We start from the raw sequence: 21442 nt of genomic DNA, 5'->3' as shown, positions 1-21442 counted from the left end.
AATTAAAAAAAAAAACAGAGTGCTTTCAGACCTCAAATAATGCAAAGAAAACAAGTTCATAATCATTTAGAAACAACATTACTAATGTTATAACTCAGGAAGAGTTCAGAAATCAATATTTTGTGGAATAACCATGATTTTTAACCACAGCTTTCCTGTGTCTTGGCATGCTTTCCACCAGTCTTTCACTCTGCTCCTGGCGCAAATATGTAAGCAGATCTTCTTTGTGTGATGGCTTGTGATTATCCATCATCCTCCTGATTACATTCCAGAGGTTTTCAATGGGGTTCAGGTCTGGAGATTGGGCTGGCCATGACAGGGTTTGATGTGGTAGTCTCTTGATTTTTGCTGTATTTTATGGAAGCAGCATTGTCTTCTCTAGTGCCCTCCCAGTCAGTGCAGATGGGAAAATAGTGAAAATATCGTGTACCCTCTTTATAATTTGTGTACAAAAGCGCAGAAAAAGGAAAGATTAGAAATAGGAATAAATGGTGGGGCACAAAGGCTGCGGGTCACTGGCCATGTCTGTTGATGCCTGATACCATGGATAAAAAAAATTTGAAGAAAAAGTCCAGCATGCAAGGTCACTAATGGCGTTCTTGTAAAATGGGCAGACGTACACACTTGTGATATGGCGACATTTTATTTATACAATTACACCATAGTAAGGAAGGCTAGCTGTTTCTTTAACAACTTTATGTCTGCTTTCTAGCAACATTTAACCTAAACCATTTAGTTTGGACTTTTAAACTGAACCTTCTTTGCCCCCATTATTATTCAGCTGAGATTATGGTTTGCTTTAAACATTCCTCTGAAATGAGACAACATTAAAGAGATCCAATGGCATAGTAAAAAGCAAGTCTAAATGAACATTTGAACATAAACCAATTTCTCAATGACTGCGATTAAGGTAAAAAGTGCAATAATTAGGCCAGAAGCAAACACTGTACTGCCGTATGATCCATGTCTGCGTCCACATCTGCCTTCTAAATGCTCGATGCAGATAAATGCTGCTGAAGGGAACTTGCAATCAGAAAAATTATTGACCTCTAGCGCCCCTAGAGGTTGTCTAAAGGAACTGTATTCGAGACCTCAATGAAAAAACATCAGCATTTCCTGCAGCATGGATTCATGTTTCAGACACCAGACCACATGTTGAAGGTCAAGTAATGTCTGAGCGCAGAGTTCACTGTAGGGAGAATGATTCGGGGGAGTATAGGAGGCACAGTTAAAATTGTTGTGGCTCTTACATCCGCACTCTGTGGGAGATCTTGATTTTCTGACCAAAGGAAGGATGCTGTGATAAGAAAATGCAGACTGAACGTTTCAAATAAATTAAACATGATTCTCCATTTATAGATGAATATTTTATTCAAGGCAGTTGCCTCGAACAATATGGTAAATTGTATGTCGATGTAGGTTGTTGCTGGCTTTGAATCATTTCAAGAAAATGTACCACGCTACACAAATGTGATTTTCATCTGAAATCTTCCCTTATATTTTTGACCCCTTCTCTCTTGCCTTTGTGCTGTATCAAACTATTTGCTTCCAAACTCTCGAAAGCTATGGAAGTAATGTAGCAAGAGTAGAGATAAACGACTCGCTTTGGGCAACCTCCGTCCAAGGTCAAGATCATTGCTTTCTCGCGATGAACAGGAGCTGCATGAATTTCCTTAGCTTCCGGGTTCCCCGTGCAGCGTTTGATTTGCTGGCCTAGTATTCCATCCTCTGTGCAGCATATGTGATGTCTCGCTAGCCCGAATAATTATAAGAGCTTGTATTCACAACCAGAGGGTGCCATCCTTGACCTTGGACTTAGGGTTGCAGATAGCATTCTGCTCTTCTCTAAGGCTCCTTTCACACGTTCGTTTATTTCTGGTACCTGAAAAAATGGTACTTGAGATATCCGTGTCTGTGTGTCCGTGTGTGTACTACGTGTGGCAACTATGTACCACCCGTGTGCCGCATCAGTACCGGCGAGCAGAGGTGAATGATGAGCATTATATTAAAGTCCCAACGACAGCAGGTGGTGGCTTTTGGGACTATTACCCATCATCTGAAACCTGCTGCCGCCAATTACAGTGACAGTAAGTTCGGATGATTGGGCCACAGCCGCCGGCTGCAATCTTTCGGAAATAAATGAATGAAAATCCCAACATGGGTTCCACCCTATTTTATTGAGCCAACCAGACAAAACTCAAAGCAGGGTTCTGCAACTCCCAGCTGTCAGCTTCTGCAAGGTTGGTTATCAAGAATAGAGGGGTCCCCACGCTGTTTTTTTAAATTATTTAAATAAATAATTTTAAAAAACAGCGTGGGGTCCCCCCATTTTTGACAACCAGCCTTACTAAAGCTCACATCTGGGGGCTGCTATTCTCAGGCTGGTAAGGGGCCATAGATATAATAACAGCAGCCCGCAGCTGCCCAGAAAAGACGCATCTATTAGATGCTCCTTTTCTGGCGCTTTGCCCGGCTCTTCCTGCTTGTCCTGTAGTGGCGGCAAGTGGGGTAATATTTGTGGGGTTGGCACGGGCAGAATAAAGTCCTTTATTTAAAAAAAATTACACAGACTCCTTTAACCCCTCTGTGACCTTAGACGTACTATCCCGTCGAGGTGCCCTGGGCTTATCTGACCCTGGACGGGATAGTACGTCATAGCCGATCGGCCGCGCTCACGGGGGGAGCGCGGCCGATCGCGGCCGGGTGTCAGCTGCTTATCGCAGCTGACATCCGGCACTATGTGCCAGGAGCGGTCACGGACCGCCCCCGGCACATTAACCCCTGGCACACCGCGATCAAAGATGATCGCGATGTGCCGGCGGTGCAGGGAAGCACCGCGCAGGGAGGGGGCTCCCTGCGGGCTTCCCTGAGCCCCCCGCAGCAACGCGATGTGATCGCGTTGCTGCGAGGGTCTCCTCACCTCCCTCCCTGCTCGAGCCCCGGATCCAAGATGGCCGCGGATCCGGGTCCTGCAGGGAGGGAGGTGGCTTCACAGAGCCTGCTCAGAGCAGGCACTGTGAAGCAGCCTGCACTCCTATCAGATCAGTGATCTGACAGAGTGCTGTGCAAACTGTCAGATCACTGATCTGTGATGTCCCCCCCTGGGACAAAGTAAAAAAGTAAAAAAAAAAATTTCCAAATGTGTAAAAAAAATAAAAAAAAATATTCCAAAATAATGAAAAAAAAAAAAAAATATTATTCCCATAAATACATTTCTTCATCTAAATAAAAAAAAAAAACCAATAAAAGTACACATATTTAGTATCGCCGCGTCCGTAACGGCCCGACCTATAAAACTGGCCCACTAGTTAACCCCTTCAGTAAACACCGTAAGAAAAAAAAAAAAAAAACGAGGCAAAAAACAACGCTTTATTATCATACCGCCGAACAAAAAGTGGAATAACACGCGATCAAAAGGACAGATATAAATAACCATGGTACCGCTGAAAGCGTCATATTGTCCCGCAAAAAAAGAGCCGCCATACAGCATCATCAGCAAAAAAATAAAAAAGTTATAGTCCTGAGAATAAAGCGATGCAAAAATAATTATTTTTTCTGTAAAATAGTTTTTATCGTATAAAAGCACCAAACCATAAAAAAATGATATAAATGAGGTATCGCTGTAATCGTACTGACCCGAAGAATAAAACTGATTTATCAATTTTACCAAACGCGGAACGGTATAAACGCCTCCCCCAATAGAAATTCATGAATAGCTGGCTTTTGGTCATTCTTCCTCACAAAAATCGGAATAAAAAGCGATAAAAAAATGTCACGTGCCCAAAAATGTTTTCAATAAAAACGTCAACTCGTCCCGCAAAAAACAAGACCTCACATGACTCTGTGGACCAAAATATGGAAAAATTATAGCTCTCAAAATGTGGTATTGCAAAAAATATTTTTTGCAATAAAAAGGGTCTTTCAGTGTGTGACGGCTGCCAATCATAAAAATCCGCTAAAAAACTCGCTATAAAAGTAAATCAAACCCCCCTTCATCACCCCCTTAGTTAGGGAAAAATAAAAAAAAATGTATTTATTTCCATTTTCCCATTAGGGCTAGGGTTAGGGCTAGGGTTAGGGCTAGGGCTAGGGTTAGGGCTAGGGTTAGGGCTAGGGTTAGGGCTAGGGTTAGGGTTAGGGCTAGGGTTAGGGCTAGGGTTAGGGCTAGGGTTAGGGCTAGGGTTAGGGCTAGGGCTAGGGCTAGGGTTAGGGCTAGGGTTAGGGCTAGGGTTAGGGCTAGGGTTAGGGCTAGGGTTAGGGTTAGGGCTAGGGCTAGGGCTAGGATTAGGGTTAGGGTTGGGGCTACAGTTAGGGTTGGGGCTAAAGTTAGGGTTAGGGTTTAGATTACATTTACAGTTGGGAATAGGGTTGGGATTAGGGTTAGGGGTGTGTCAGGGTTAGAGGTGTGGTTAGGGTTACCGTTGGAATTATGGTTAGGGGTGTGTTTAGATTAGGGTTTCAGTTATAATTGGGGGGTTTCCACTGTTTCGGCACATCAGGGGCTCTCCAAACACGACATGGCGTCCGATCTCAATTCCAGCCAATTCTGCGTTGAAAAAGTAAAACAGTGCTCCTTCCCTTCCGAGCTCTCCTGTGTGCCCAAACAGGGGTTTACCCCAACATATGGGGTATCAGCGTACTCAGGACAAATTGGACAACAACTTTTGTGGACCAATTTCTCCTGTTACCCTTGGGAAAATACAAAACTGGGGGCTAAAAAATAATTTTTGTGGGAAAACAAAAAGATTTTTTATTTTCACGGCTCTGCGTTATAAACTGTAGTGAAACACTTGGGGGTTCAAAGTTCTCACAACACATCTAGATAAGTTCATTGAGGGGTCTAGTTTCCAATATGGGGTCACTTGTGGGGGGTTTCTACTGTTTAGGTACATTAGGGGCTCTGCAAACGCAATGTGACGCCTGCAGACCAATCCATCTAAGTCTGCATTCCAAATGATGCTCCTTACCTTCCGAGCCCTCCCATGCGCCCAAACGGTGGTTCCCCCCCACATATCGGGTATCAGCGTACTCAGGACAAATTGGACAACAACTTTTGTGGACCAATTTCTCCTGTTACCCTTGGGAAAATACAAAACTGGGGGCTAAAAAATAATTTTTGTGGGAAAACAAAAAGATTTTTTATTTTCACGGCTCTGCGTTATAAACTGTAGTGAAACACTTGGGGGTTCAAAGTTCTCACAACACATCTAGATAAGTTCATTGAGGGGTCTAGTTTCCAATATGGGGTCACTTGTGGGGGGTTTCTACTGTTTAGGTACATTAGGGGCTCTGCAAACGCAATGTGACGCCTGCAGACCAATCCATCTAAGTCTGCATTCCAAATGATGCTCCTTCCCTTCCGAGCCCTTCCATGCGCCCAAACGGTGGTTCCCCCCCACATATCGGGTATCAGCGTACTCAGGACAAATTGGACAACAACTTTTGTGGACCAATTTCTCCTGTTACCCTTGGGAAAATACAAAACTGGGGGCTAAAATATAATTTTTGTGGGAAAACAAAAAGATTTTTTATTTTCACGGCTCTGCGTTATAAACTGTAGTGAAACACTTGGGGGTTCAAAGTTCTCACAACACATCTAGATAAGTTCATTGAGGGGTCTAGTTTCCAATATGGGGTCACTTGTGGGGGGTTTCTACTGTTTAGGTACATTAGGGGCTCTGCAAACGCAATGTGACGCCTGCAGACCAATCCATCTAAGTCTGCATTCCAAATGATGCTCCTTCCCTTCCGAGCCCTCCCATGCGCCCAAACGGTGGTTCCCCCCCACATATCGGGTATCAGCGTACTCAGGACAAATTGGACAACAACATTTAGGGTCCAATTTCTCCTGCTAACCTTGGAAAAATACAAAACTGGGGGCTAAAATATAATTTTTGTGGAAAAAAAAATATTTTTTATTTGCATGGCTCTGCGTTATAAACTGTAGTGAAATACTTGGGGGTTCAAAGCTCTCACAACACATCAAGATGAGTTCCTTAGGGGGTCTACTTTCCAAAATGGTGTCACTTGTGGGGGGTTTCTACTGTTTAGGTACATTAGGGGCTCTGCAAACGCAATGTGACGCCTGCAGACCATTCCATCTAAGTCTGCATTCCAAATGGCGCTCCTTCCCTTCCGAACCCTCCCATGCTCCCAAACGGTGGTTCCCCCCCACATATGGGGTATCAGCGTACTCAGGACAAATTGGACAACAACTTTTGTGGTCCAATTTCTCCTCTTACCCTAGAGAAAATACAAAACTGGGGGCTAAAAAATAATTTTTGTGGGAAAAAAATTTTGTTTTATTTTTATGGCTCTGCATTATAAACTTCTGTGAAGCCCTTGGTGGGTCAAAGTGCTCACCACACATCCAGATAAGTTCCTTAGGGGGTCTACTTTCCAAAATGGTGTCACTTGTGGGGGGTTTCAATGTTTAGGCACATCAGTGGCTCTCCAAACGCAACATGGCGTCCCATCTCAATTCCTGTCAATTTTGCATTGAAAAGTCAAACGGCGCTCCTTCCCTTCCGAGCTCTCCCATGCGCCCAAACAGTGGTTTACTGCCACATATGGGGTATCAGCGTACTCGGGACAAATTGGACAACAACTTTTGAGGTCCAATTTCTTCTCTTACCCTTGGAAAAATAAAAAATTGGGGGCAAAAATATAATTTTTGTGAAAAAATATGATTTTTTATTTTTACGGTTCTGCATTATAAACTTCTGTGAAGCACTTGGTGGGTCAAAGTGCTCACCACACCTCTAGATAAGTTCCTTAGGGGGTCTACTTTCCAAAATGGTGTCACTTGTGGGGGGTTTCAATGTTTAGGCACATCAGTGGCTCTCCAAACGCAACATGGCGTCCCATCTCAATTTCTGTCAATTTTGCATTGAAAAGTCAAACTGCGCTCCTTCCCTTCCGAGCTCTCCCATGCGCCCAAACAGTGGTTTACTGCCACATATGGGGTATCAGCGTACTCAGGACAAATTGGACAACAACTTTTGAGGTCCAATTTCTTCTCTTACCCTTGGAAAAATAAAAAATTGGGGGCAAAAATATAATTTTTGTGAAAAAATATGATTTTTTATTTTTACGGTTCTGCATTATAAACTTCTGTGAAGCACTTGGTGGGTCAAAGTGCTCACCACACATCCAGATAAGTTCCTTAGGGGGTCTACTTTCCAAAATGGTGTCACTTGTGGGGGGTTTCAATGTTTAGGCACATCAGTGGCTCTCCAAACGCAACATGGCGTCCCATCTCAATTCCTGTCAATTTTGCATTGAAAAGTCAAATAGCGCTCCTTCCCTTCCGAGCTCTCCCATGCGCCCAAACAGTGGTTTACTGCCACATATGGGGTATCAGCGTACTCAGGACAAATTGGACAACAACTTTTTGGGTCCAATTTCTCCTGTTACCCTTGGTAAAATAAAACAAATTGGAGCTGAAGTAAATTTTTTGTGTAAAAAAGTTAAATGTTCATTTTTATTTAAACATTCCAAAAATTCCTATTAAACACCTGAAGGGTTAATAAACTTCTTGAATGTGGTTTTGAGCACCTTGAGGGGTGCAGTTTTTAGAATGGTGTCACACTTGGGCATTTTCTATCATATAGACCCCTCAAAATGACTTCAAATGAGACGTGGTCCCTAAAAAAAAATGGTGTTGTAAAAATGAGAAATTGCTGGTCAACTTTTAACCCTTATAACTCCCTAACAAAAAAAAAAATTGGTTCCAAAATTATGCTGATGTAAAGGAGACATGTGGGAAATGTTACTTATTAAGTATTTTGTGTGACATATCTCTGTGATTTAATTGCATAAAAATTCAAAGTTTGAAAATTGCAAAATTTTCAAAATTTTCGCCAAATTTCCGTTTTTTTCACAAATAAACGCAGGTACTATCAAAGAAATTTTACCACTATCATGAAGTACAATATGTCACGAGAAAACAATGTCAGAATCACCAGGATCCGTTGAAGCGTTTCGGAGTTATAACCTCATAAAGGGACAGTGGTCAGAATTGTAAAAATTGGCCTGGTCATTAACGTGCAAACCACCCTTGGGGGTAAAGGGGTTAATGTTCTGAATTAAACCATACTTACTGCAACACCTAATAGTTTTCAACCAGGGCGGTGCCAAGATGTGACCATCCTAGCTGAAAACCCACTGGTGAATGAGATACTGAGAGCGCTGCATCATTTACCACTGGTGACATCATCACCGGAAAGGTGACCCGTAGAAGCGCTGTTGAACGCGAAACGGCCGTCATCAGCACTGGCTCACACACTCCTTCATCTGTTCCCCTGGCCAAGATGTTTTAAACGTTGAAATAAAGCAAGATTTTTAAGGATCGGTGAGTGCTATCCGTTTTTCTATTTTCTGCATACACTTTATGATATTTTTTCTTGGATAGGCACCCGGTATCCTATGGTATAGTTGACGCATGTGTGCCACATATGTGACTATCAGACTTTGCTGCAAAGTGGTGCCATCACCATTTTTTATCTCCTTTTTTATTGTGGATATATATACTATATATATATATATATATATATATATATATATATATATATTTCCTTTACAGGTCTTAATCACATTTTTCTGTCATTTTGAGGCCAACACAGATTTAGACTGTTTGTACTGTTAGTTAGAAAAGTATATTTCACAAGTTATTATATATTCAAGCGAGGCTACCGGCCATTTAACTTATATTTGTCACATGTTCACTTTCATAACCTATATAGCTTTGTTTATATGATGTTCTTGATGCACCCTCTAAATGTTTACTGCATTCTAATAACCTGTTTCTGCAGTTTGCAAACAGTATTTATACAAATGAATGGCCTGAGAAATAATGCAGTAACCCTCACAATATACACTGCATGAGCCCCACACAGCCTCCCAATATACACTGCATGAGGCCCCCATAGTTTCCCCACGTGCAGCATGAAGCCGCCATAGCCTTAACATGTGCAGCATGAAGCCCCCATAGCCTCCCCATGTGCAGCATGATATCCCCATAGCCTCCCCATGTGCAGCATGTCAACCCATAGCCTCCGCATGTGCAGAATGTCACCCCTATATGTCACCCCTCCTCAGTCAAAACCCCAACAGTTTCAGCAATGCAGTCAGCGCCTTTGGAGACAACAGAGGCAGTGATTGGGTGGGCATGGTGCGGACCGTGGGCTTCTGGTTTCCAGCCCCATGGCTGTCTCGGTCCGTGGGCCGGACTGAGACAGTCAGAGGGCTGGATGTGGCCTGTGGGCTGCACTTTGCCCAGGTCTGCTGTAGACTATAAGCCCACAAGGGCAGGGCCCTCTCCTTTCTGTACTAGCCTGTCATTGTTAGTTTGCTCACCATGTTTTATATTTGTATTTTGCATGTAACCCCTTCTCATGTACTGCACCATGGAATCAATGGTGCTCTAAAAATAAATACATTGATAAGGCTGTACAAAAATACTTCCAGATCTAGGCACTATCTCATGAAATCCTCTTTTCTTGACTTTTAGGGCTCATGGACCAGATGCCGTTCTTATGGCAGAAGGAAACCGTCCTGCAGAGCTCACTCAGTCCCAGATGCTTCATATAGCTCAGCAGATTGCAGCAGGTATGGTGTACCTGGCCTCTCAGCACTTTGTCCACCGAGACCTGGCCACAAGGAACTGTCTGGTGGGAGAAAACCTCTTAGTGAAGATTGGAGACTTTGGAATGTCTAGAGATGTCTATAGCACTGATTACTACAGGGTAAGATGATTGTCGCAGTCATTTCAATAATAATGAGATTAAGTAACATTTTTCATGTCCACATTAATTACTTCATAGGGATGATTGTAATGAGATACATGCATGAAAAGGGACATGGATGAGATCATAACATACTCTGTCTGAGAACGGGCAACTTTTGAATAACCTTATTGCATCATATTTAACAATCTCACTAAGCTTTAACACAAAACAATAGGCATCATGCTAAAATAAAAAAATTACAAAAACGTAAATCTAATTTCCAGATACTATATGGCTATAGCTTAAAGTAATTAAAGTGGTTTTCTGAGATATGGAAAAGATTGCTGCTTGTTTCAAGAAACAGCGCTACGCTTGTCCTTAGTTGTGTCTGATATCCCCATTCTGTTCCATAAAGCTGCAATATCACAGCCCACCAGTGGGCAAAAGTGGAGCTATTCTTGAAGAAAGCAGCCATGTTTCTTGTATTATACATCCCATTGACTGATTTGGCTTCCCGCACTGTATAGTATAGTGGATCTGTGGTATATAACAAGGTATTACATGGCCAATAGAGGCCTATGGGATTATACTTAAGTACCTGTGGCTTATCAAAACTAAAACTACTGTGCTATATTTGACTATATGCTTCATTATGGAAGTATTCACCCCCTAAAAGCATTGTTTTTATAGGGAAATATGGCATCCCCCAGAGGCACTACAAGACTAACGCTCCATTATACAACTTAAAGAAGACTTATACTGCAAATTGTTCAATCTGTGATGCTGGCAAAACAGAAGACAGTTTAGATTCACTATGTACAGGAAGCAGAATTATGAAGTCAACACCACGGTTATTTTCCTGAGAATAATCTATTTCAGGAAAAAATGAATAGGAACAGCAAGAAGGGAATAGTAGACTGGCTTGCTTAATGTTCAAAATTAGACATTCCCCTTTCAAAGTCTCCAGGATACATAATAATAATAATCTTTATTTTTTATATAGCGCTAACATATTCCGCAGCACTTTACATTTTGCACACAATATCATCACTGTCCCCGATGGGGCTCACAATCTAAATTACCTATCAGTATGTCTTTGGAATGTGGGAGGAAACCGGAGTACCCGGAGGAAACCCACGCAAACACGGAGAGAACATACAAACTCTTGCAGATGGTGTCCTTGGTGGGGTCTGAACCCAGGACTCCAGCGCTGCAAGGCTGCAGTGCTATCCACTGAGCCACCGTGCCGCCCATACATAAAGAATAATATATATATATACATACACAGTACAGCAGTACAGACCAAAAGTTTGGACACACCTTCTCATTTAAAGATTTTTCTGTATTTTCATGACTATGAAAATTGTACATTCACACTGAAGGCATCAAAACTATGAACTAACACATGTGGAATTATATACTTAACAAAAAAGTGTGAAACTACTGAAATTGTGTCTTATATTCTAGGTTCTTCAAAGTAGCCACCTTTTGCTTTGATGACTGCTTTGCACACTCTTGGCATTCTCTTGATGAGCTTCAAGAGGTAGTCACCAGGAATGCTTTTCCCTTCACAGGTGTGCTCTGTCAGGTTTAATAAGTGGGATTTCTTGCCTTATAAATGGTGTTGGGACCATCAGTTGTGTTGTGCAGAAGTCTGGTGGATACACAGCTGGTAGTCCTACTGAATAGACTGTTAGAATTTGTGTTATGGCAAGAAAAAAGCAGCTAAGTAAAGAAAAGCGAGTGGCCATTATTACTTTAAGAAGTTAAGGTCAGTCAGTCCGAAAGATTGGGGAAACTTTGAAAGTGTCCCCAAATGCAGTGGCAAAAACCATCAAGCGCTACAAAGAAACTGGCTCACATGAGGACCGCCCCAGGAAAGGAAGACCAAGAGTCAACTCTGCTTCTGAGGATAAGTTTATCCGAGTCACCAGCCTCAGAAATCGCAGGTTAACAGCAGCTCAGATTAGAGACCAGGTCAATGCCACACAGAGTTCTAGCAGCAGACACATCTCTACAACAACTGTTAAGAGGAGACTTTATGCAGCAGGCGTTCATGGTAAAATAGCTGCTAGGAAACCACTGCTAAGGACAGGCAACAAGCAGAAAAGACTTGTTTGGGCTAAAGAACACAAGGAATGGACATTTGACTAGTGGAAATCTGTGCTTTGGTCTGATGAGTCCAAATTTGAGACCTTTGGTTCCAACCACCGTGTCTTTGTGCAACGCAGAAAAGGTGAACGGATGGACTCTACATGCCTGCTTCCACCGTGAAGCATGGAGGAGGAGGTGTGATGGTGTGGGGGTGCTTTGTTGGTGACACTGTTGGAGATTTATTCAAAATTGAAGGCATACTGAACCAGCATGGCTACCACAGCATCTTGCAGTGGCATGCTATTCCATCCAGTTTGCGTTTAGTTGGACCATCATTTATTTTTCAACAGAACAATGACCCCAAACACACCTCCAGGCTGTGTAAGGGCTATTTAACCAAGAAGGAGAGTGATAGGGTGCCTACGCCAGATGACCTGGCTTCCACAGTCACCAGACCTGAACCCAAATGGTTTAGGGTGAGCTGGACAGCAGAGTGAAGGCAAAAGGGCTAACAAGTGCTAAGCATCTCTGGGAACTCTTTCAAGATTTTTGGAAGACCATTTCCAGTGACTACCTCTTGAAGCTCATCAAGAGAATGCCAAGACTGTGCAAAGCAGTCATCAAAGCAAAAGGTGGCTACTTTGAAGAACCTAGAATATAAGACATATTTTCAGTTGTTTCACACTTTTTTGTTAAGGATATAATTCCACATGTGCTAATTCATAGTTTTGATACCTTCAATGTGAATGTACAATTTTCATATTCATGAAAATACAGAAAAATCTTTAAATGAGAAGGTGTGTCCAAACTTTTGGTCTGTACTGTAAATCTACTATATAATTGTCTAAGGGTCACTTCCATCTGTCCTTCTGTCTGTCACAGATATTCATTGGTCGCGGCCTTTGTCTGTCATGCAATCCAAGTCGCTGATTGGTCCACGACCATTGCCACGACCAATCAGCGACGGGTGCAGTCCGGCAGCAACATTGCCGCTCCTTCCTCCTCACAGTCAATGCCCGCTTCATACTCCCCGCAGTCACCGCTCACACAGGGTTAATGCCAGCGGTAACGGACCGCGTTATGCCGTGGGTATCTCACTCCGTTACCGCCGCTATTAACCCTGTGTGACCAAGTTTTTACTATTGATGCTGCCTCTGCCAATTTTCTCCTGTTACCCTTGGTAAAATAAAACAAATTGGATCTGAAGTAAAATTTTTGTGAAAAAAGTTTCGTTTCTCCTTGCGGAGAGTGACATCATAAGCATGTCGAGGTGAGGAGACTTAGAGCCGCAATGCTCCTCTGGGAAATATGCAAATTGTCTCTTCAGAGAGGAAGAGGACTAGAACTCTAGTGCCACCTATTGGAAGTAGCAATCCTAACAGTCAATGTCAACTCTTTAACGAGCCTTGTCACATGACTTAGGATAATAGCCAAACCAGAATCTCAATTTGCAGACACTGTGTTTCGGGATACTGCCGCTCGTCAGTGCAAAGTGGAGATCTGGTTTGGCTGATTAGGAGGCGTCTGACCGGGATCCAAGAAGTATCGTTTCTCCTTGTGGAGAGTGACATGATAAGCATGTCGAGGTGAGGAGACTTAAAGCCGCAATGCTCCTCTGGGAAATTTGTGAAAAAAGTTAAATGTTCAATTTTTTTTAAACATTCCAAAAATTCCTGTGAAGGACCTGAAGGGTTAATAAACTTATTGAATGTGTTTTGGGGTATCTTGAGGGGTGCAGTTTTTAGAATGGTGTCACTTTTGGGCATTTTCTGTCATATAGACCCCTCAAAGTCACTTCAAGTGTGAGGTGGTCCCTAAAAAAAATGGTTTTGCAAATTTTGTTGTAAAAATGAGAAATCGCTGGTCAATTATTAACCCTTATAACATCCTAACAAAAAAATTATGTTTTCAAAATTGTGCTAATGTAAAGCAGACATGAGGGTAATGTTATTTACTAACTATTTTGAATGATATGACTCTCTAATTTAAGGGCATAAAAACTAAAACTTTAAAAATTGCAAAATTTTCAAAATTTTTGCCAAGTTTCCATTTTTTTCACAAATAAACGCAAGTCAAATCAAAGAAATTTCACCACTATCATAAATTACAATATGTCACGGGAAAACATTCTCAGAATCACCAGGATCCGTTGAAGCGTTTCAGAGTTATGACCTCATAAAGTGACAGTGGTCAGAATTGAAAAAATTGGCCTGGTCAGGAAGTTGAAAACAGGCTTCGGAGTGAAGGGGTTAAAGACATTTGCTGAGAATTTCATGACAGTGGTGTGACACTAGTCACTTCTCACGGCCAATCCGTAAGTCAGGATAGACAAGGAGTCAAGGTCAGAAGCCAGGAGGGTACGTCATAAGAAGGAAGAGACAAAAGCATAGTCAGGTAATGTTCCAAGTTCAGAATGTCAGAACGATAGTGGATCAGAGCAGTAGGAGTTAAACAGACAGATCATCAGAACAAGGTCCAAGGTCAGGCAAGAAAAGATCAACATACAGAATGCAAGGCACAGGGAGAACAAACAACACTTATATGAATGTCTGGCAGAGGTCTGGGAGAAACAGCTCAGTTAAATAGCTTTGCAGTCATCTGGTATAATAAACACTTGGAGACTGCGCCTTCCAGTCTCAGATTGGACAGCCGAGCTGTCAATCAACACACTGATATCGCAGCATGCCCCTGCACTGAACTGGATGACTGAGCTGTCAGTCAAAGCACCAACAGCTTCAGCAAGCCCCTGTACCAGACTGGATGGCTGAGCTGTCAGTAACTGTGTCCCAGACACACTGAGGGGTGGGACCGTAACAAGTAGCAGCTTTAGAGATACAGTCATGGCCAAAAGTGTTGGCACTCTTGAAATTGTTCCAGAAAATGAAGTATTTCTCCCAGGGGTAAGATTTCTCTTTGTGGAGAATAACATACCAGCTCTGGCTTGTCAAGGTAAAGAGGTTTATTCACCGTGCAATGCTCCTCTGGGAAATTTAATATGCAAATTTCCTCTTCAGAGAATAAGAGGACTTGAACTCTATAGCGCCACAAGGAGAAACGTTGCCCCTTAGATCTCAGTCCAGAGCCTCTCACCTAGCCAAATCAGTTCTCATGCTTCACACTGACGAGGGCCAACAGTCCAAAACACCATGTCTGCGAATTGTGATACTGATTTGGCTTTTATCCTAAGTCATATTGCAAGACTCTTTTAAAGGGTTGATTGTGACTTGCAGGATCACTACTTCCAACAGGTGGTGCTATAGAGTTCAAGTCCTCTATAGCACCACCTATAGCACCACCAACAATTTGCGTATTTCTCCCAGAAAATTATTGAAATTACAAATGTTTTGTTATACACATGTTTATTTTCTTTGTATGTATTGGAATAACACAAAAATCAGAGATAAAAAAGACAAATGGGACATAATTTCACACAAACCCCCAAAAATGGGCCGGACAAAATTGTTGGCACTCTCAACTGCACACCCTTTGGAATAAATAACTGCAATCAATCACTTCCTATAATCATCAACAAGCTTCTTACACCTCTCAAGTGGCATTTTGGACCATTCATCTTTTGCAAACTGCTCCAGATCTCTCCTGTTTGAAGGGCGCCTTCTCCCAACAATAATTTTAAGATCTCTCCCCAGGTGTTCAACGGAATTTGGATCCGAACTCATTGCTGTCCATATCAGAGCTCTCTTTTGCTTTGTTTTCATCCATTTCTGGGTGCTTCTTAAGTATGTTTGGGGTCATTGTCCTGCTGGAAGCCCCATGACCAAGGATGCAAGCCCAGCTTTCTGGCACTGGGCACTACATTGAGACCGCAAATCCTTTGGTAATCTTGAGATTTCAAAAAATAGGCTGCAGTAGACCCATGTAGTTAAGATGGCGGCAACACAGGTGCAGAAATAGTGATGAGGCAACCCCTCACAACCTACCAATCCCAATGGAAGGGGTGGCTGCTTGGTAAATTACTGCACATAAAAGACTTGTATGTGGCGCTGTTCACACAATGGAAATGCACAGTATCCAGGTTAACAACCTATTAATGACACCCTTTTATTAGATAGCCCAGCGCTATCCAAATGCATCCCTTGTGAACAGACACTACAGTTTACAAAACCAAATGGGCCCAACTACACCATGGAAAAAAAATCTTCAGATTTCATAACACCTCGCACACAAAGAATCCAGTGCCAGAGACAGCAAAACAACCCCAAAACATCTTTGAACCTCTACCATATTTGACTGTAGGTGGTGTGTTCTTTTCTTTGTAGGCCTCAGTAAACAGTAGAATGATGTGCTTTACCAGAAGGATTTTGGTCATGTACAGTTTGGCATACTGCAGTCTAGCTTTTTTGTGTCTCTGTGTCAGCAGTGGGCTCCTCCTGGATCTCCTGCCATAGCGTTTCATTTCGTACAAATAGTTTGCTCTGACACTGATGCACCCTGAGCCTGCAGGGCAACTTGATCTCTGGAGACAGACTTGTAATCTTGATATTTTTCATAAATTTTGGTTCTTAAGTCCTCACAAAGATCTCTTCTCTTTTTGTTCTCCATGCTTAGTGTGGAACAAACAGACACATGTAATTGCAATAATTTTCTGGGAGAAATACTTCAATTTCTGAAACAATTCTAAGGGTGCCAACACTTTTGGCCATAACTGTAGATATATTCATGAGACCAATCTGCTTCTTATTCCTTAATAATATATGTATCTATACATCCTGTATATATTCTTGAGAAATAAGAAGCAGTTTTATATACAGATGATTCTTTGTAGCTATTAATAATGATGTTTTGTACTTATAAGTGCCAATTAAGGGGGTGTCGAGGCTTGGGTTTCAAGTCTGCCGTTACTCCATTTGACTGCATACTTGTGATTCATCACAGCGCTCACAGTGCGGTCTGTGAGGAGTCTCCTGTGTCGGCACCAGGAGTGGGCTGTCATGTGATCACAAGTATGAGATTTGCATAATTCGGGCCACATTCCAATTAGATGTGTCCAGCCTCATTCAATTCACTTTTATTGAACGAGACCGCGCATGCCTTGTCAGCACGTGACGGCATGTATGCAAATTGCATCTTTGCAGCCAGGCACCTGCCTGTTCTCAGCACTGCAGAATCCTAACAGCATGCAGTGTGTGCACTGTAAGGATTCACAAGTCTGCAGTCACATAGAGTAGCTGCAGGCCGTGATATAGAGCGACAATAAGCTGTGTTCAAATGAGCGTATTAAAAATCATCTAGAAAATATGGATGATTTTAATTTCAATTGCCATTCACATTCTATCCGTGTGTTATTGGTATGTCTGTTTTTTACATCCATGCGGCTTCCTTTTTTATATATCAACATTTAAAAGATTTACAGGGACAAGTACAGTTTCCAATGATAATAATTGCAATGTGTGCATAAAAATTGGATGCAAAAAAGGTGATCCTTATGGGATCCGATGTTTTTGAGCAAGGATAGAATAGGTGATTCTCATCTGAAATATATGAGACCAGTGCATGCTTTGATTTATTTCACACAAGATAATAGATCTAGTGAAAAATCTTTCATCTGTAGAGCTCTATTGAATGACATTTGTGCATGCGCTATCCGATTTTAGCACGGACAGCACACGCATGTATGGTCTGAGTGAGCCCTTACATGTAGGGATTAATAGCTCCTCAGCATTTCTACTCAGAGATCACATTCAGGTTTCATAGGTTACAAATCCATAGCACAAATGAGAAAGAGACGTGCCGGCGACATTTATTGGAGGGCAGAAATCAGGACTTTCAGTTTCCCATCTGCTGCAGAGATCTTACAATATTATCTACACATGTCCTACCCCTCCATGCCATGATGTTGTTCTGACCACCTATGATAATTTATCCATCAACGGCTTCACCAAATTTACAATGTCTCCAAGGCGAAATCTATGTAACAGTGTTGTAGGATGTCAGTGCACGTGATCCTTTCTGCAGAATGCTTTAGGATTTACGGTATTTCACATGTTTTTTAATTCATTTTTTTAAAATAAAAAAATGAAATCACCAAGATCTCAGGTAGGAAGGATCAGGCCTTTGTGTTCCATCTAGAAAATGTACAGACCGAGAAATTCAGTTAAATTCCTTGCCTCTGATGTATTAACCCATGAATTGAGCACATATTTGAGGATCATGTCTGTTGTACTACTGAGCGGTTGCCTAGTAGCCAATTAATTCAGATCTCAAGCACTTCATCTGTGAATTCCACAAGTGATACTATTCAGAGGTTGCTAGGAAACCGTCTTCTGCGTTGCAAAAGTAAAGGGTTAATGCAAGTAAGCTACAACCGTATCATATGTGTTTTATTTCTTTTCAAAGTTTATTTCAATTATTCTATATTTGTAGATATTTCTTTCAAAGCATGTTGTTATGATGTGCCATAGGTATAATCTGAGGTGTAGCTTGTAGAAGACATCCTACTTATTGGTAACTTCTTATGGAGCACAGAGGCTTTAGGGCTACCTGCTACTCGGTCATCATTAGTTATAGCCACACTGCTGGATGCGTTATTACACTCATGTACTATGCTATATCACGTGGACAAAAGTATTGGGACTCCTACATATTATACCGATAGGAGCTTGTATGATATGCCATTCTAAATCTATAGGCATCAACATGGAGTCACCCTGCCACCACCACCTATTGCTGTTAAAACAGCTTCCACTTTTCTTGGAAAGACTTTCTGTAAGATTTTGGAGTTGTGTGGGAATGGTTTCCCATTCATCCAGAAGATCATTTATGAGGTCAGACGCCAATGTTGGATGATAGGGCCTGATTCTTAATATAAATTCTAGTTCAGCCCATTGTTTATAGAGTTGAGGTAAGAAGGAGTCAAACTCGCCCAACCATGCCTTCATCATGAACCTTTATGAACCATAGCTATGGTCCATATCACATATTTCACATACTGGGGCACTGTCATCCCGCAACAGAAAAGAGTCTTCCTTAAACTTTTCCCACAAAGTTAGAAGCAGACAATTGTCCAATATGTCTTGGTATACTGAAGCATTAAGGTTTTCCTTCACTAGAACTAAGAGTCCTAGGCAAAGTCATGAAAAACAACCCCATGGCATCATCCCTCCTCCACCAAACTTAACAGCTGGCACAATGCAGTCAGGTAGGTAACTTTATTCTGTCATTTACCAAACCCAGGATTCATGCATCAGATTACTAGATAGAGAATCATGATTTGTCATTCTACAGAACACATCTTTAATGCTTCATAATTTAGCGTGCCTTACACCACTCCATCAGAAACTTGGCATTGTGCTTGGTGATATAAGGCTTACATGCAGCTGTTTGACCACGGAACCACACGCTATGGAACTCCTGGCAACAAGTTTTGTACTGATGTTTATGCCATCTTCACTCTTCAGTTGTTGACTCAGCAGGGTGTTGGCGACTTTTTCGCATTCTGCCCCTCAGCATTTGGTGACCCCGCTCTATAACTTTACATGGATTACCACTTTGTGGCTGAGCTTCTGTGTTTCCTAAGCACTTTCACTTTTCAATAAGAGCCCTGATAGATGATTGTGGAATATTAGGAGGGAAGAAATTTCACAAAACTGATTTGTTATGATGACCCATTCTTTCATAAATGTCTGTAGAGGCAGACCACATGGAAAGGGGCTGGATTGTATACATCTTTATATTAGTGATGAGCGAGTATACTTGTTACTCAGGTTTCCCCGAGCACGCTCGGGTGGTCTCCGAATATCTGTGACTGCTCAGAGATTTTAGTTTATGTTAACGCAGCTGCATGATTTATGGCTGAAAGACAGCCTGAACACGTGGGATTCCCTAACAAACAGGCAACCCCCACATGTACTCAGGCTGGCTAGCAGTTGCAAATCATGCAGCTGCAGCAAGGAAAACTAAATCTCCGAGCACTAACAAATACTCGGAGACCACCCGAGCATGCTGGGGAAACCCGAGTAACGAGTATACTCACTCATCACTAATCTTTAATTAAACATCTTGATATAATAGGACGGAATTAAAAGCCTGGATGCAAAGAGGTGCGTCCAATACATTGATCCAAACATAAGTTGCATGCATGATCACAAGAACATAAAAAACATAAATCACATGTAAACATTCGATGGCAGAAATGCAGCTATATGTCTCTTGTCCCATTAGAATTTGCTAATCAGGCTTCAAGTAGAGCTATAAAGTAGATGTGAACAGAGTCTTACAGAGAGTCTGAAGAAAGGGGAACTGCAGGCTGCTGGAAAGTGGAAAGTGACTCTTCTCCTTTAATAATTTGTTTTTTTTTCATATATCCACAGGAACTAAGTAGTTGGGAATGATTATTTATATAGATATACTGTAATAAAGCCTCAGAAGAGATTGGACTAGGGTTCTTCTACATCCTAGTCTAATCATGTTACATGGTAACATGACTGATGTACTATTATGTCATGGAGTTCAACCAGGTTAAAGATCCTTGAAACATGATTTAAGATAGTACAGATGAAAATAAGTAATATATTGTAATATATTTTATTAGAAAAATCTGCTTCTTCCCCTAGTTGGATCTATCAAATTCTTACAATGTGTACTGACAGTGCGCTCTCTTGCATACTCATGACTTCTCATCAGAGTTGGTGTTAGGGGTTGAGTTCCTGCCTCTGCACAGGGGAAATCTCGGGCCATCTCCGATGTGGTCTCCCATTCTTCTCCTGCCGCAGTGGAGCCTGCTCAGCGGAGACGTCGGTCCCAGCGTCTCGCTCAGTCTGACTCTGTGCAAAGGGTTACTGCTGCTTTTCCTGCTTCTGCCATTGAACCCAGTGCTGGGCAGCAGCGAGCAGATGCTTTTGGGACTAAGTCCTGCTTTTTCCCTTCTGAGCATGCCCAGGGTAAGATCTCTCATTGGAGGTTGAGGGTCACATGCCTAGATACTGCAGAAAAACCCATTGGTTCTCTAGGAAGGTCCTGAAGGTGCTCAGGCTCTGTGTGCAGCCTCTCATTGGTCCTTCTAGGAAGGTCCTGTACTTGCTGCAGCTATAAAAGGTTTGCATGGCCGCACGGCCATGCGCTAGTATCAAATCTAAGTCATGTACTTTGCGCCAGTGTGGTTACGATTGTATGTGTTCAGGGACCTGGCTGAAATAAGTCCCTAGAATACTGGCACCTCCGGTGAGGAGATTGTGTGTTTGTGGATTCAGGGCTCCGGCTGAAATAAGCCCTAGAATACCGGCTTCTCCGTTGAGGAGATTGTACGAACGCGTAACCACAAAACTGCTATCTGCTCGGCAGTCGCTGTGTACTCCTGTGAGATTAACAGGACACAGTGCTTTCTTTAGGCGACTCTGTGAAGTAACAGAGTTTGCTTCTACCGCCATATAGGGCCGCCCTTTGCCAGCAGCAGGTTCTCTCCTGCACAGTGGACCCCGGGCTGCGAACGCACCAAATAACATCTCTCTCTATTTACTCGGTGCGTTCCGCCAGCCCTAACAGTCGGTGAGGGAGCGCATTGTCACTGTGCGCTGATAAGAACAGTGACCAGAGACAAGATCATAAGGAGCATATGTCATAATGTTAACCAACTCATGCTCAGTAAAAGCAGTGACTAGTCCAGC

The 21442-nt window shown here is 42.3% G+C and overlaps 1 protein-coding gene across 12 annotated transcripts in view; it reads left to right on the top strand.

Moving 5' to 3' along the window:
• The window catches only part of NTRK2 (neurotrophic receptor tyrosine kinase 2), a 446678-nt gene that overhangs the window by 373469 nt on the left and 51767 nt on the right, over window positions 1-21442 (top strand). For all 12 annotated transcript variants that reach the window (XM_069762550.1, XM_069762571.1, XM_069762510.1 and 9 more), the window contains one exon: window positions 9512-9746. In XM_069762550.1, coding sequence (XP_069618651.1) covers window positions 9512-9746 — 235 coding nt within the window. The remainder of the gene's footprint in view (window positions 1-9511; window positions 9747-21442) is intronic.

Source organism: Ranitomeya imitator, chromosome 1 (genome assembly GCF_032444005.1).
Source record: "Ranitomeya imitator isolate aRanImi1 chromosome 1, aRanImi1.pri, whole genome shotgun sequence".
Taxonomy (NCBI): Eukaryota; Metazoa; Chordata; class Amphibia; order Anura; family Dendrobatidae; genus Ranitomeya; species Ranitomeya imitator.
This window is presented reverse-complemented; position numbering and strand designations above follow the sequence as displayed.